General features: G+C 45.1%; 1 protein-coding gene across 3 annotated transcripts; it reads right to left on the bottom strand.

Annotated features, from left to right (window-relative positions):
* On the bottom strand, positions 1-7,914 carry HSP90AA1 (heat shock protein 90 alpha family class A member 1). Of its 3 annotated transcripts, none has more exons than XM_086463499.1 (11): positions 7,835-7,914; positions 6,086-6,244; positions 5,622-5,988; positions 4,981-5,114; positions 4,184-4,492; positions 3,341-3,506; positions 2,869-3,059; positions 2,586-2,733; positions 1,608-1,876; positions 938-1,271; positions 1-747 (listed from the first exon to the last, which is right to left on the bottom strand). In XM_086463499.1, exons 2-11 carry the CDS (start codon positions 6,242-6,244, stop codon positions 638-640), a joined length of 2,187 nt encoding a protein of 728 aa, XP_086319625.1. In that variant the 5' UTR covers positions 7,835-7,914; the 3' UTR covers positions 1-637. The 3 variants fall into 3 exon arrangements, with proteins under 3 accessions (XP_086319625.1, XP_009953881.2, XP_009953880.2); XM_009955579.2 differs by lacking the exon at positions 7,835-7,914 and having other exon boundaries at positions 5,622-5,773; positions 5,918-5,988; positions 6,086-6,494; XM_009955578.2 differs by lacking the exon at positions 7,835-7,914 and having other exon boundaries at positions 6,086-6,494.
* Positions 7,915-17,022: the final 9,108 nt, after the last annotated feature.

Below are 17,022 nucleotides of genomic sequence, written 5' to 3'. Positions count from 1 at the left end.
TCATTCTTAACACTTTTATTCTTACAGTTCTAGGTTTGAACTGTACATGCAGAGTTGCATAAGTCACAATAGAGATTTACAGTGGATTCTATTCTATGGCAGAGTGCAACCAGAATCCTTGAACAGTATAAAAAACAACTTTAAACATCAAGACCTTGTTAGGAGCAAAAGGGTTAAAGCTTCCCCAAGTATTTCAGCTCTCCTAGATACCTAGTTACTAGGTACAGTATGTTAGACACATTTAGAGTTGAAGAGCTGTGTAACACTAAACACACTCGAACATCCTGGTGTCATACCATCCTCGTCACTTCTTTACCCCATTTCCGGCAATTAAGAATAAGTCAAAAACCCTGCCACCTGCAACCAGCTAATACAGACAAAAATAACTACTCCATACTTGCCTGTTTAGGGTTGTACAGTGTTAAAGAAAATATTCCCTCAATGGCATTTGTATCTCACATCAGCTGAAAAAGCAATGTAACAAAAATAAAGGTATAACATCTTTGAAAATAAATATAAAGAGGGAATGCAGACAAAGTGTCAAAGATTTTTTTTTTGGCAGGTAACATTCATAATATACAAAATATAACTTATTCGTATTAGCCAAGGAAACATTCATGAGTTCCTGTAAACTGTTTTAATCCACCTCCTCCATGCGCGATGTGTCATCATCTCCTTCAAGAGGCGGCATCTCCTCAGTAACCGCTGCACTGGCTTCCTCCGCAGCAGTATCATCTTCATCGATGCCTGCAAGGGAACGCACCTACCATTAATGCTGCTGCCAATCTCATCTTGCTTCGCCTTCAGCCCATCTCAGGGTCCCCCCTCTTCCCCGAGCACAAGGCAGCACCAAGGCCACCTCCAGACCCTCAGCACCCCGCAAGGGCGTGTAACCACACCCAGAGTTTACCAGAGACAGGACCGATTCCCAGCTTACCCAGACCAAGTTTGATCATCCTATAGATGCGGTTGGCATGTGTCTGAGGATCTTCCAAACTGAAGCCAGAGGACAGGAGCGCTGTCTCATACAGCAAGATGACAAGATCCTTCACAGACTTGTCATTCTTATCAGCCTCTGCCTTCTGCCTCAGGGTCTCAATGATGGAATGATCAGGATTGATCTCCAGATGCTTCTTTGCTGCCATGTACCCCATTGTGGAGTTGTCTCTTAATGCCTGCGCTTTCATGATCCTCTCCATGTTGGCAGTCCAGCCGTATGTACTTGTTACAATACAGCACGGAGAAGTAACTAAACGATTGGACACAACCACCTAGGGAAGGGGATACAAAGTTTCCAATTTCAACATGTACACGGCATTTGCTACCCCCACCGATTTAACCAAGGCTCAACTTTGAAATGCTGCTGCATGTCATGAAGACCTGAGACTCATGAGACAGAGCTGAAGGGTTTATAGTATCGACTCACCAGAGCCACTTCACTAAAGAACAAAGAACAAGACACCCTGTGTCTTGTATAAAGCTGTATCTGGCACAGAGATTACTCTTTCAGAAAAGGCAGCTGGTAAGACACTGTCTGAGCCTTCTCCGCAGCAGCTTAATTTCAGATCATTAAGCTTGTTACAGACAAACCGAGCACTAATAATTACCTTTTCTACTTTCTTTTCAAGGATGTCTTTCATTATTTTGCAAAGGTTTTCAAACTTGGCTTTCTTCTCCTCCTGTTTCTTTTTCTCTTCCTCATCTTCTGGAAGCTCCAAACCCTCTTTTGTTACAGAAACCAGGGTCTTGCCTTCGAATTCCTTCAGCTGCTGCACGCAGTACTCATCAATAGGCTCAATCATGTAGATCACTTCCAGGCCATGCTTGCGAAGACGCTCCACAAAAGCAGAGTTGGCCACCTGATCTTTTGTTTCACCTGCAAGAAGCAATGCCACAGTTGTGCTTTGAGGCTCTGCACTGCAAGGTAGCAGCTCATTTATTTTCTGAAGAGCCTATGACACATCTCCAGCAACGCCTGAAGTCCGTACCAGGAAAAAAAGGGGCACAAAATGGATATGACAAGCTACTGCGAAGATCAGGCTGGCCTGACACAACTCAAGCCTTTCAAGCTGACATCCCAGCTTGAAACACTTCACTAGTCTCAAAGTGAACCTACAGTTCCTGGAATGCCAGGTAAGAAGTGTTTCCCATTCCTGCCACGGAAGAACACCGCGAAGCCCTGTACGACAACATTTAACTTCTGAAAAAAGCCCTAGTATCTGATGCCAAACGCATCAAAACTGCTCTGAGCATCAAGAATTCAGATCCTCCTGACCAAATTCATTACCTGAACTTTGAACACAAAGCCATCTTAAAGGCACCTCAGACTCTAAGGTGGACTTGCTGAGGAAAAAAACGGTGGGTAAGCTGGCTGTGCAAGGGGCACTTGGATATGCAGCTAGTACTGCTCTCCTTGGGGACACGGTACCATGTAGCCACCCCAAGAAGTGACAGCCACATCCTATACACCACCATTCCCTGTATTTTTTGAATCCACCAGGACTGATATTTTCTGTTTTCTAACCCCAAAAATGTAACCCTACCTATGCACCTACGTTTACAGACAGTTTCTGTCACCAACTCACCAGTAATGTAGTAGACATGTTTCTGGTTTTCCTTCATCCGAGTGCAGTAGTCCTTCAGAGACACCATTTCATCACCAGATGCAGATGTGTAGTACCTCAGCAACTCAGAGAGCTTCTTGCGGTTCTGGGAGTCTTCATGTATACCAAGCTACAGAAGTACAAGAGAAAAATACTAAGTGATTCCTTCGGATAAATACCAAACTGTGGTAGTTTAGTATTGCAAGGCATAACAAAAATCTGTAGCTTCTACTATCAGTGTTATTCAGCAGAAAAGACTACAAACCTTTATGTTCTTGGAGAATTGCTCATAGAACTTTTTGTAGTTCTCCTTGTCTTCAGCCAACTCGGTGAAAAGTTCCAAACATTTTTTCACCAAGTTCTTCCGGATCACTTTCAGGATCTTGCTTTGCTGCAGCATTTCACGAGAAATATTCAGAGGTAGATCCTCAGAGTCCACCACACCTCTCATGAAATCTGGAAAGTGACAGTGACAATTAGCTTCACAGGTCTCAAAGAAAACAAAATTACCCATCACCACCTAAGTGGCTTTGCCCTTTTTAAAATCAGTTTCTACAAAATTCTAGATGACACAAGCTAAGCAGTACTTTTGACTGCTCAGATGAATTCCTGATCAGCTCTGTTCAGGACTCACATCTTCCCGCTCTCAAATTTCTTTAAATGTGAACAGAAACTACAAAATTGCTAAGCAGTTTCTCTAACACTTTTGGAAACTTTTTCCTGAAAAATATACTCACTCAGGTATTCAGGGATCAGTTCCTCACAGTTGTCCATGATGAAAACTCTGCGTACATACAGCTTGATATTGTTCTTCTTCTTCCTGTTTTCAAACAGATCGAAGGGTGCACGCCGTGGGACAAACAGGAGAGCTCTGAATTCCAACTGCCCTTCCACAGAGAAGTGCTGTGAAAAAATAAGATGGTAATTTTAGCCCGCTTGCACAGCTCTCACTTTACTAACCATGTAACAGCTCTTCAAATGCAGAAGGCAAAAGGCAACATCTGAGATTTCAGAAGAAATAGAGCAGGAAAGACACTGGTCAGGACAGGCACTTTCTCCAGACAGACCTATCCAAGTCCTGTTCAGTGGCCAGCAGCCAAGCAGACCCATTCAAAAGACATACTCAGTTCCCTGCCAGCTTCAGGAACCATGGGTGTTCTTACAGCACTTCCCACTACAGACACACACAGAAACGTCTCACCCACCCATCCCCTTTAGCTATAGGCCTTTTCAAAACTAAGCTACAAACCCAAGTAACTCGATTTCCATTTACCTGGAATCTACTTTTACGTTTTTCAATTAGCCTTGGTAACAACTAAGCTACAAACTGGGAAGGCATCTGCACTTACTTTTACCTACTGCAGGTTTGACTGAATCATAAACACTGCCTTACCAGTAACTAGAGTAATTGCAGCCAAGTGTCACCCTCACCTAGTGACGCGTTTGAAACAGCACCACTCCAAATACTAAGCAACTTATTGCAGGAAAATGTGGGACAACGGATCAGAGTTCAGCAGTGTGTTTCACAAGCTTCCACCTTTAGTGGCAAGAATTGTGCCTGAAAAAAGACAAGAACTTACTTTCACAGCCAAGTGGTCTTCCCAGTCGTTAGTTAGACTCTTGTAGAATTCTCCATATTCCTCATTGGTTATGTCATCTGGATTCCTGGTCCAAATGGGCTTGGTCTTGTTGAGCTCTTCCTGATCAATGTACTTCTCCTTAATCTTCTTTTTCTTCTTCTTATCTCCATCCTTCTTTTCTTCTTCTTCATCAGAACCAACATCCTCAATCTCTGGTTTATCTTCTGTCTTTTCCTCCTTCTCTTCCTTCTCCTCTTCCTTTTCCTCAGCCTCATCATCGCTCACCTCCTTATCACGTTCCTTCTCCACCTACAAGAGATCCACTAGTTAACTCAAGAAACCTACATGTTTTATCCTTAACAACCCTAGTGGATCCCTTGTCTCACAAAGCCAGAATCTACATGAACACAGTGTTAAGTTTTCCTCCTAGACTCAACTAAGGACTTGCATTCTGGGTGCTGAGGCACAAATGGCGTTTTGTTTCCATGTGCTTATACACTAGTTTATGCAATTTAGTTTCCTTAGACTAAATTACCACTAACAACACCTCAAGATGCGGGTAACCTTCTCAATGGGCTGGAGACTGCGCTACTACTAGCTTGGTATAACACATTCTTACTTGGGTCTTGTGAAAACCCTCCATTAAGAGAATTAAGCTTCATGAGAGCTATGTCCATGTAACATCTGTAACAATTTCAATTAGAAAAACACACACGGACTCTTTCTTAAGTATCTAAAAGTCACTTGTTTTAAGGTGGCAATACTTAGTTTAGTAGTATTTCAAGCAAGGTACATACGAAGAGTGTAATAGGATAGCCAATGAACTGAGAATGCTTCTTCACAATCTCCTTGATTCGCCGTTCTTCCAGGTATTCAGTCTGATCTTCTTTCAGATGCAGGATGACTTTTGTTCCACGGCCCAAAGGTTCACCTAGAGTGGAGGTCACAGGCTTTACACATGCAGAAGACTAGACTTTGACCAACTCTGAAACATGCCTTCTTTAGAAAGGCACTGCTCTATCAGTAATTTCTTCACCACTGGGGAGACTTCTTCATACAGAAACAGCATTACACTTACTGTGGCCAGCACCTATTTCAAGTAAGCTCAAGAAGGCTTTTCACCATTTAGTCTGTTCACTTGTTACCTTTCATATTTCTGTGCGTGGACTACTTGTAACAGCCTACAGAAGTATTTCCACATACAGGCTTTGAAAGCTCGGCCTTCACTGTAATGCACCATTTACTTAGGCACACCCTCACCGTTTATCAAGGCTTAGTCAAACTAACGGCCGGAGCCCAGCTGTGCCTGGGCTTCCACTGGCACACCACCAGCACACTACCAGCTTATCTGTTTTTGTCTTCTTCAATGCACAGAGTACGTATCTGAATGGCAGCCATCTTTAGAAAGCATACCTGGGCAGAAACATTTACTACTCACCATTATCAAGCCTGACAGTGAAAGAGCCTCCAGCGGACGACTCCCAAGCATACTGCTCATCATCGTTGTGCTTGGTGATCACCGTCACTTTTTCTGCAACCAGGTAGGCAGAGTAGAAGCCAACACCGAACTGACCAATCATGGATATATCAGCCCCTGCCTGCAGTGCTTCCATGAAGGCCTTGGTACCAGACTTGGCAATGGTGCCAAGGTTGTTGACCAGGTCAGCTTTGGTCATCCCTATGCCTGTATCCACAATTGTCAAAGTACGATCGTGCTTGTTTGGAATCAGGTTAATTTTCAGGTCTTTTCCAGAATCCAGTTTGCTTGGGTCAGTCAAGCTCTCATATCTTATCTTGTCCAGAGCCTTTAAGAGAAGAGGCATGTTTTAACACTCTTGGACTATTCCTAAAAATTTCAGTAGCCCTACTGACACAAACCAGGCTACAAGTTAAGGTACTTACATCTGATGAATTGGAAATCAGCTCCCGCAGAAAGATTTCCTTATTGGAGTAGAAAGTGTTGATGATCAGAGACATCAACTGAGCAATCTCAGCCTGGAAGGCAAAGGTCTCCACCTCCTCCTCCATTGGTTGGTCTTGAGTTTGCACAGCTTCCGGCATCTGTAACGAGAGGGGGAGTTGAAATCCCACCCCGAACAGCTTGGTGCACAGATCCTTTCCAGGCAGTGACAATGGCATTCTGAGAAAAAGCTAGTTAACTATGTGGTTTCAAATACAGCACCATAGGATCATAAAAAAAGACACCCAGATCTTATTTCCTACCAGTAACAATTCAGGTTTTGAGAAACGCAGAAATTAGGGGTTTTTTAACTACAGGCTTGCTTCACACTCGCTTTGGTTTGCACCGTTTCGAATACAGGATTTTTCCTCTCCTCCGTTAATTTACAAATTGCTGCACACCCTTCCTTCCCCTCTCACAGACCAAGTACGCGTTACAAGAAAGAAAAATGCGACGGCGAACCCAGCCCGGCCCTGAGCCGCCAGCGGCACTTGCACTCTAAGCCGGCTCTCATCACGGGGTCCCCTTCTCACGCCCGCCTTGCACTGCGCCCCGCTCCCACCCCCACCACCTCCAGCCGCAGACACCCCCCGCAGCTCTACGTGACGACCACGCGGGCCCGGCCCAACTCGCTACCGCGCCCCGCACGGACGCGTTGCCCGAGGACACCCCCTGCACCAGCCCACGCTCCGCACGGCAGCTCCCACCCCCGAGGGGAATCCCCTCCGACACGGCCCCAACGCCGATCGCCCCGCCGCGGCCCCGAGCCACCGCCGCCGACCAAGGCGGAAGGAGTCGATCGCCGATCGCGCCCCTCTCCGATCGCCCCAACCGGGCCGGCGCCCGTTAAGCGATGCAGCGCGGAGCCGCCGGGCGGGAGCAGGCTCCCCGCGCGCCGCCGCGCAGCGCCCCCTGCAGGCTGTCCTCAGCAGCAGGAGATTCTAGAAACTGCCAGAGCCTTCCCCGCCCGCCCTCCCTCCCCCCCCCCCCCCCCCCCCCCCCCCCCCGCCTTCCACCCACTCGCGGTCAGCACCAGCCCCGCGCAGGGCGCACCGCCCCCCCCCCGACCGGAGCAGGGGGCACGGCCAACAGCCCCCTTCCCCTGCGCCTTCCCCACGCTCGCCCCCGCCAGTCCCTCCTCCATCTTGGGCTCTCATGGCCGAGCGCCCATTCATTGCGAGCAGGGCTGCCCCGCTGTCCACCCCCAAACCGCGACTGCCCACTCCGTAGGGAAGCAGGGTCGGGTCCCCCTCCTGTAGCCCCTGCGAGGGGGGAGCTGGTCCTGCTGGCACGCCCCCCGACAAGGAACAAGCTTCTCCGCCCGCCATCTACGCCTCCCTCCCCCAGCCTAACACCACCATCCCCCCAGGAGCTGCCCGCCGGCTTCTCCCCCTTAGTCGAGAGCCAAAAAAAAATGTAACTCTGTTAAACACCCGGGCTTCAGAGGCATCACCCCCTCACTCCCTTCCACCCATACCCGGACCCAGCACCCCTCCGAGCCTCCTTTACGGGGGCTAACAGGGAAAGAGGAAGGGCACGTCCCGCACCACGCGGCCCCCGAGATTGCTCCCCCCACCGCCCCGCATCTCCAGCCCCACATCAACCGGCGGAGTTTGGGCGAATAACGCTCCCCTAGAGGAGCCCCCTGCCCGCGTACAGCCGCCTGCCGCGGCGGCCGCCCCGCCGCTCACCTTGGCAGGGGGGGAAGGGCTGCCGCTCTCCTCGCTGAAGCTCCGAACGCGCTACACCCGCTCGCTGCGCCGCCACTAGTGCGCGCTCCCCGCCGCCCGCTCGGCTTATATGCAGCCGGCGCCGCCCCCTTCCAGAACCATCGGGAACCTTCACTGACAGGCACGGGGGAGGGGGCGGCACGGGGCGGGGGGCGACGGGGGGAATGGGGGCGGAGGCTCCCGGCCACGCCGCGAAGGGGCGGGGTCCAGCCGCTCGCAGCCAATAGTAGCCGTCCGCGACGGGTGCCCGTCAGAGCGCAGGTCTCGCGCGGGCGTTTTCCGTTTGCCGCTAACTCCTAGGGCGGGGGTGGGTTCTGCGCATGAGCCGCCGGCTGAATGAGCGCGCGCGCGCGCGCGCTCCCCTTTTTGTCCAACCGCCGGCTCGGCCGGGGAGTCGGGGGGGAGGGAGGGAGGTAGCCGGTAGGCGCATGCCCGGTGGCCTCCCCGGGTGGCCGTTGGGCGCGCGCGGCGCCGAGGGGGAAGGGTGCGGAGGGGCTTGCGCAAGCGGCGGTGACGTTATTCGCTACGCTGCGCCTCTCCGAACGTCCTAGAACCGTCCGGGTGCGCCTTGGAGAAGGGCCTGGAAAGCGCAGGGCTGCCCCCGCCTCCGCCGCGGGAGAAGGGCCCGGCGCCGGGGTGCGGGGCGGGAGCCGCCCTGTCTCCCTTCAGCCCCGGCTCCGCTGCTGTAGCGGCAGCGCAGGGCCCGGCCGGCCCCGGGCGGGTTGGTCGCGCCGGGCGGCTCCCCGCAGGCCGGTTGTGCAGGTGGCTGCGGCTCCGCTTTCCCCTGCGGGCCGGGGCTGCGGGGCGGGCTGGGGAGGGCCGGCCGCCGCGTCCGTGCCCTCATGGCAGGGCAGGGCCCGTCTGCTCTGCCAGGCGTAGCCGGGTGAGTCACGGCTCAGGGATGCTGCGGGGAAGCGTTTCGCCTAATCAGGGAAAACAAAATCGCTTCTCGCACAGCGAGTTCAGTCTGCAAGTTGAACAAAACCGTGCCTCGTAGTCTCTAGTTGTTCGGGATAAAAAGAGTCAAGGGATCGAATCCGAGAAGCTCAGAAGACCTACATAGCTATGCAGTTACTTAAGGATTTAACTACTAGTAGTAGAGGTGGATGCCACTGCTGCTCGATTTGTCAACCCCCCAAAGCCTGAAACCTGCCCTGGGGTTCTCAGCCTGGACGTGGCCTTGGCCATCTAATCTCTGGGAAATCTCAGCTTGTGTTCAAAGGGCACAGCTACAGACGTCTTTATACATACATTTATACATCTTGCATAAAGGCTTTGGTTGATAAGTACACGTCTCATTCTACCTGGTAGCTCTGTGATTACGGCATTTAGCAGGGGGTATTTTTATATCCTGAACGACCTGATTGGGAGCAGGGAGTTAAATGCAGGTCTTCCTATGTCTCCGGAGAATGATCTGCATCACATGTGTTCCAAAGCAGGCTTCTGAAACTTGCTGCTTGGAGCTGATCCACTTTTTGGGATATAAATACCAAGTGAAGCTACATGTTAGAACTGTACACTGATGTAAGCATGAATCTAGACCATCTCCCTGCTCTAAAGAATAGCTGGTTTATTTATTTGATGAATAAAAAGCATCTAGTTTCTGTAGCAAAAATTCATCCCTGGTGCAACCTCTTGACGTTTTCTGTTGGCTCTTGCATGTACCCCAAACTGCTGTCTAGTTCAACATCTGACTGACTTCTGGGAATCCAGCTTCTGTATGCCTGACCTGCCCTTCTTCCAGTTCAGCACCCTAAATTACGCTGGGTATGTGCCCCATGAACTAGCTATTACAAAGGTCCATTAACGTATTTAACCAAAGATGCTTATGCTGAATTTAACATTCTTAACATCCTTTATCCTGCAGTTTGACCTAAACAAGCAAATCTGATTGAATCAGGGCCTACAGACTGGATTTATTTGCAGCGTTATGTCTTCCAGGGAGTTTTCAGCACTTCTCAGTATCTGACAAGAAGATACATTAAGCATGCGTGTAAGACATCACATGGGACCCGTCAAGGACCTAAAATTACAGCTTGTTTCGTTGCAGTTTCTGCAGTATCTGGATCAGTACCTGCATTGGTGCAATGACTTACAGGACTCTGCCCTTCTAAATAGTGGTGTTACAGCTCTCACCCAAGCAGTTGGCTGAAATACAGGGTCCTGCAAGTTATTTTAATTAGAAGGAAAAATTAATTGTGGTGTCAACAATAACATGAGAGAGTGTATAGATGAGCTGCTGCTCAGCACACAGGAGAAATCAAACTGTAACCGTGAGGTTATTTGCTCACAGTTCTAAGCCACTGAGGAAGCTGGATTTCAGCCAACGCTCAGCCTAGAAGGTTCTGCAGTTCTGTCTGGGTCACCTTTTTGGTGCTTACTCTGGCTGGTGGTTTTCTGTACCTTCTATTGAGTCTGATCTTGTGGTGCTTCTCAATGCATTTCTTTTCCTTTCTCTCAAACACACACCCTTCTACAAAATAATAAGCACCGAAATCCTTTCTGGACTATGACGTGTTCCTTTCTTTGCATAGTGACTGTGATTTCAATGGGCCGACAGCTGCTTTAGTTGTCTGCTGCTGTAAAGCAGCTTAATGGCTTTTTACCACTACCCTAATAAAGTGTGGCAGTTATACCCAAGCATAACGGTGTAACTTTCATGTTTTTCTTAGATTAAAAATGGTCCTGGTATAGATTCTATAGGACACACCTGTCAGGCTGAAACCCTCTTATATGCAGATTCCATTAACTGAAATGTTTTCTAACATTTATTTGGGTCAAAATAACGTCAGTATTTTAGAGAACTGCTAAGCTATTACAATTTATGGAAATCTGTCCAAGCATTTTTTCCCAGTAATACCCTACTAAAATTATTTGTGCGCTCTCCTTTTGAGATGTCCAAAATTTTAAGAGTGCCACTTCTATCGAAGTATTCAAGATGTTTTTCTTAAGAAAATCTTTTCCTTCCTAATCTCTTGATAAATGTGGATTCAGTCATTCAGGCTTAGGGATGTGTGTCATTTTAAGCATGTGAAGCCCTGTGGAAGGTTTTGCCTATGTCTGCAGGATCATGCACTTTTGTGCTATCTAACATAGCAGTCATATCATTCTGTTTTCCCTTTTGTGATCGTGTTACTCAGCTTTCAAAAGCAGTCTTCAAAAGCAGTCTGATTTCTTTGGTCCAAATTGTTTGACAAGTGCACTAGGAGAAAGTAGTGTCATACCAAACCATCTAAGTTTTCCCAGCTCTACTTAACCCGAGTTCCTGTGTGCCTGTGTAAAACAAGGATTTTCTTCATGACTTGTGGATAATCTATATTCTTATTGTTCTGCTATGCCATGAGGGCTGGTGAAGATAGGCACTTTGTTCCTATGGTTACTCTATTTTAACCAATGCCAGTTTTGTGTTCCTTCAGTTTTAGGCTAAAAACACTGGTTCCAAACTTGGTTTCTGTCAGACTTAATTTGGGGGGAATATCTGAGCAAATTAGTTCCATTTTTTCAACCAAGAGATTAATATAATTTCATATTTTAACCAATAGTTCTGTTAACGGGAAATACTGAAACCTGATATTTTCAAGTCTTACATTCACACACACTTGTCCCTCTCATATCCCCTAGACACCCCTGAGCCCTCTCCTCATCGTCCCAAACCTGCCTATCTCATCTGCCTTCCTTGAATGTTCCAGCGGGGCAAGAAGCAGTAGGTGCTGCAGCAGGGGCACACGGGTATGCTCGGTGAGAGCCAGCCGAGAGCCAGCCATTGCCTCCTAGCTGTTAGGACAGGCAAACAGGCAGGGCAAAGCTGAATTCTGCCTGCCCCTTCCTTCCAAAGAGGCAACAAGAGCTGCCCGCCTATTCATTTTTGCAGACCTTAATATCTCTGTGATCTCTGTTCTTTTGTTAACTCTGATTAAATTGCTTAAATAGGGGCAAACTGTTAGGGAGGGACAGATGGACAAAAATATTCTTCCATTTTCTTTCAACGACTGTGGTAGCCAATGTCTGAGGGATGGTTATATGGGATTTCATTTTTTCTGATTATACAGTATTAAAATAAATAACATGGGACAACTGCTGTTTATTCACTAAGATTTACTCCTTCAAACATTACTGTAAATGCAAAGGTGAAGAATGCCAGCCACCACAATATTAAATTCTACTTCAAAATTCAGCCCAGGCAGGTTGTTGATTTGCCATTTTCTTGTCAGAATCTGAGCAACTCTTGCTTTCAGAAAATTCAGATTTGAGTCAAATGTTGAAGAACCAGGTCTTCCTTAACCAGAAACTGTTCCATACCAACAACACATGCTGCAAAGTTAGATACATTAGATACATCAGTCCTGCATTTGCTGATTTCCTGAGGATTAGTCCCATACTTGTTCCCCATGCACATTTGTGTTGTAATAAGAGTCTTTAATTACACAATTTCATAGAGCTCCTTGCTATATGAAAGTTACAAAATGAAAAAGAACAAAGTAAAAGATGACTGGAAGATATTCAAAGCATTGAAAAAACACCCAGAAAAACTGGGGTTTATTCTTGATTCTATCAAAGGCTTCTTCTGTGTTGCTGAAGACTTTCTTCATTTTTATAAGCCACAAAGAAATTAAATTGCATTTGCATAGACAATTCTAACTCCAGCATTTAACTAACTTTTGAGTGCTTGGTGTTGTAGCCTTAATGCTTTCAGAACATTGCTTTAAAATTAATTCTGTTTGAGTTCTAACACAAATTTGTGCTTCAGGGTTTACTTAAGGAAAACAAACCAACAGCAACTGAAATTACCTAAACAGTAGATTTCAGAGACTGAGGTAAGTAGAAAGATGTGGTAATATGTGTCTAGTTTTCTTTAACACATGGAATTATGCATGTAAAATCTGTGTTATCATAATGAAATGTAAAGCTGGCTAGGGATCTCTGGCTGAGCAAAGCTTCGTGCTTTCTCAAAACTGTTCCTCAGGCTGTCTTGTGTCCTACTTTCTCATGTCTTGCTGGAAGACGAAGTGATCGTAAGATCTTTAGGTCACAAAAAAAGTGATTCATACTAGAAATAGGATCGATAGTCTCTTAGAAGGAATATTTTTGCTGTGAAAATGTACTTAAGACATCTTGAGAACAAAATCGATCTCATAAATGTAGTTGTACTTCTGAACTGTAGGTGGCAGCAATAATTGTATGCACCAAGGGCAATATGTACCCATCCTTCTTCCCAAAAGTTTATGGTTCTTGAAGTACGTGTTAGGGAGCGTGATAACTGTCAGTCATTGCTCTGAGAAGGAATCTGATGGGACTTAAACTGTTGAACAAAAATATATTTGTTATAGCAAAGGTCAACAATTCCACTACTGACAAATGTCAATTATAACTCGTAATAAAAGCTCAGCTGTATAGGAAGGCTGGGAGAATGAGTGTGGAAAGGCCTGGATTCATGCAGTGTTAACAAGGCACCAGAATAATTGTTTAGTCTTATAATAAATTACTTTCTATGCTGTTTGTTACAAAATTAATAGATGAGGTTATGTTTATAACTGCTACCATTTGATATTTTAAGTTGGTCCTCATCTTAATACTCCCTTGTGACTCAAAAAAGGGATAATGTCTCTGCAGTTTTATATCACAATTTACACTTTCCCACAATAAATGCATAATTATGCACTTCTTAGCTGAAATTATATGTACAAACCAAGAATTGTACCTATGCAAACTTAGCAATGCAGGACACTTCGTCTTCCACAGAGTTACGAGTGTTTCTTTCCAGTATCTGGTTCTGCTCTTTTAAGAGCACTATGAGATGCCTGCAGTACCTCTTTGCAGAAATGTGTGCTGTCTTTGTCCAGCATGGGACCAAAAAACCAGTACACACAGTTATTTAGTTTGGATAATGACAGTAGAATGTCATGCTCATCAGAACCCCCTTCAATCAGGAATAGTTACATAGTTCTTTGGAGAAAGAAAAACAGGTATGGTGGCAGCTGTAATCTTTATTATCTATAGCTGAGAGCTTTTTTCTATTCATAGGCATAAGTTTCAATAGATCCTAATTCAGAAGGAGAGGAAACTGGGAGAAAAAGCTCTTCCAGAGAGCACGAGATTTGACTAAAAAGCCCCCAGACAAAGAAAATCCTAGACTTCCCATGAAGACATTAAAAATTATAGTGATGGTAAAGTTACATCATAGAAAAATAACTTAATAGAGCCTCAGCATCAACTAGCATGGAAATAAACCTGATACTTTTTTCTCTGTTTATGTTCAATTCCTAAGAACTGGATTCAGTATAACAGTAAAGGTTGCGGGTGTTGTACATGTAACAGCTAAACACTGTTGCATATTTACTAGCAGGACTGGGCATGTATGGAGCACTTACATACCTTATGTTGTGTGCGTGGTAGGTTTGGTGATAAAACTATCCTTCCAGTCACCTTCAAAACAGTAGAACTAAAGAGTAAAATCTTAAATTAAATCTAAATTAATTAAAACAAGAAAGATATATATATCATTGGAAACTATGTCAGAAAGCATGTATTCTGTACTTCACTGACTTATTCTTGATGCAATAGTATTTATTCTTCAAATTACTGAACACAGATGCCATTTCAGAGTTGAGTTAGATAATTAGGACATGACAGAAAAGTCGATAGTAGGAAATAAATTTTGGATTTGTTTTAAATAGACACATGGAAGGTAAGTTCTAGTCCTGAATTTTAGGCAGGTAAGCAGATGCTGGGGGAAGTCACCTGTACTGGAAAGACCACATATTTTTATGTGAAGAAGATTTTTGTATAAAGAAGATACTATATTACATAAAGAAGACATCTTTGGCATCAAACTGTTCTAGTGCCTTCAGCAAAAGCAAGAAGAACAATTCTTGGAAAGGCCTTCATACTTCAGAAACACTTCCAAATCAGCCACTTCTTAATAAGCACAGTTCCTAGAGACAAAGAAACCTTCAAAGAAAGGTTTACCTTAGAAATCAGAGGATTCAGGAAAAGAGTGAGAGCAATCTGATGTGGAGGTCACTTACAGATTTAGTCGTAAATGCAACTTCAGTTAAGGAGTTGAGAAAGTGGGTTTACTAAGCAGCAAGGGCTGGAATCAGGGTAAACTAGGTTAAAAAAAAATAAATTACACATTTTTATTGAGGATACTGAGCATGCAATAACCTCAACCATCCCACTTTTAAGAGGGCACAGAAATGGGAAGAATTGAAGAATCTTGCAGAACTTCTGCTAAATGGGTGCGGAAAAGAATCTGATAAACCAGGTTCTAGAAAGGATTTGCAGTGAGGACTTTTAGTTAATTATTAATTTTGAATTATGGATCAAAACTAGCTCTGATATTACGCTGCCAAGTTACCTTGGATCTGACCAGTATGAAGGGAGCAGTGTGAGAAGGAACAGTAAGAAGCCTTGGCCGAGGGTTTCCCATCTTAGCTTAGGAGCTGCACATAACCTAGGCCCTTGGCTCTGATCCTTGCCTGAGCTGTGCTGTACCTGTGCTTGGGTTCAGCCTTGTACTTTGCTGATCCCAGCCTTGCCATGCTGACCTGACTTCTTGGCTTGTCCTTGGGCCTACCTCATTTTTACAGATTTGTGTGGCGATCATTGAGCTATTGGGTGAAACATCACTGCACGAGTTCTCTTCTTGTTCAGGTACTGTGGGATTATGACCCTTGTCAGCACGCTCACTGCCCCTGCCTGCCTTGTTTTCACCCCTGGCTCCCGGTTCACCCTCCCTTGTGGAGCAACCTGCTCTTTTACACCCTGACAGTCCAGTCTCTTCTTGAAAGAGGTGTCCAGGTAGAACACTTCATATTCTAGAAAACTGCTTACAAAACTTGTTATAAGTCTTCTTTCCTTCTGATGGTCAAGGAAAACTTTTAAGAATTTTACTATTATACTTTTCCTTGTCACCTGCGTAATTCTTCTCTGCTGTAATACCTGTGAAGAAATAGGTCAAGTCAGCTATTCAGAATTTAATACACCTGGACTATACTATGAGTCTGCTGCATACCTACAAGTTTCAAATTTCATCATGAAGCATGTTTCAACAAAGGTTTCAGAAATCATAGGAATTTTAAAAATCTGCAAGTTCAGATTCCACATTTTTCAGGAAGGGAGATTATTAGCATTTAAAATAGATGTCCATGAAGTTGATTCTTCATAGTACTTCAAACATAGGATATAGCCTTTTGCACTCTGTACTTGTAAGAAAAAGGCAAGAAATTAGTTTAAATCTGTCCATACGTTTTGAGTAGACTCTTTAGTACATGGTTGACAGGTTTTTATTTGTTCATATTTCAGACAGTACTTTCATTTTATTAGAGAAGAATTAGTAGGGGAAAAATAAGGTACTAAAATTATGGAGTACTTTAGATAATCACAGATTAAGGCTTCACAGCTATGCATGATGAACACTCTGCTTAGGCACAGTTTAATGTTATTTTCCTGCTGTGTCAGATCAAAAGATTTATTTCTTGTGAAAAAATAGGAGAGCTCTGAATCCCAGCTTCCTCTCCACAAAAGAATGCTGAAAAAAAGAATAGTAGCAGTAAGATAATTCTGATGAAAGCTGACTATGAGTAGGTATTTTGAGAAATTTTGTCAAGAGCTTGTAAGTACTTGATTAATCATATACAAATCTATCTGTAGGCTACAGTAACCAGGCATAGTGAATTAGAGGTAAAGTCGGTTTTCATCTCTTTCAAAGAGATGCTTCCTGTCATACAGCAGCAAATCTCCTGAAGTAACTTGGCTGAAATCCCACTTTGCAATCAGCTGAGCTGAGGGTATTCTTAGCCAGTTAATATGCATGTCAGTATAATGCAGCTGCTCTACATTATGAAAGTAGGACAGACTAGAGTTACTAGAAGTCACCAGGTTATTTCTTGATGGGAGCGGTGATGGCTAATACTTGCCAGGAGATATTTCCGCCTTTTTCTCTCATCATTGACAAAACAGAACAAGAGACGTGAAAAAACCTCCAGAATGGCTCTTTAAGCTGGGTGGGAGTAGCATTGGCTCCCATGATTGTTAAACTTAAAACAGTTTCAGGTGCCGACAGCCCAGGATTTCTGCATCTCCAATTTATTTGGGTTAGATATGACTCAAATAGTGAGAAAGTACCTTTATTTTGTCAAATTTGACTT

Source organism: Leptosomus discolor, chromosome 3 (genome assembly GCF_034619465.1).
Source record: "Leptosomus discolor isolate bLepDis1 chromosome 3, bLepDis1.hap2, whole genome shotgun sequence".
NCBI lineage: Eukaryota > Metazoa > Chordata > Aves > Leptosomiformes > Leptosomidae > Leptosomus > Leptosomus discolor.
This window is presented reverse-complemented; position numbering and strand designations above follow the sequence as displayed.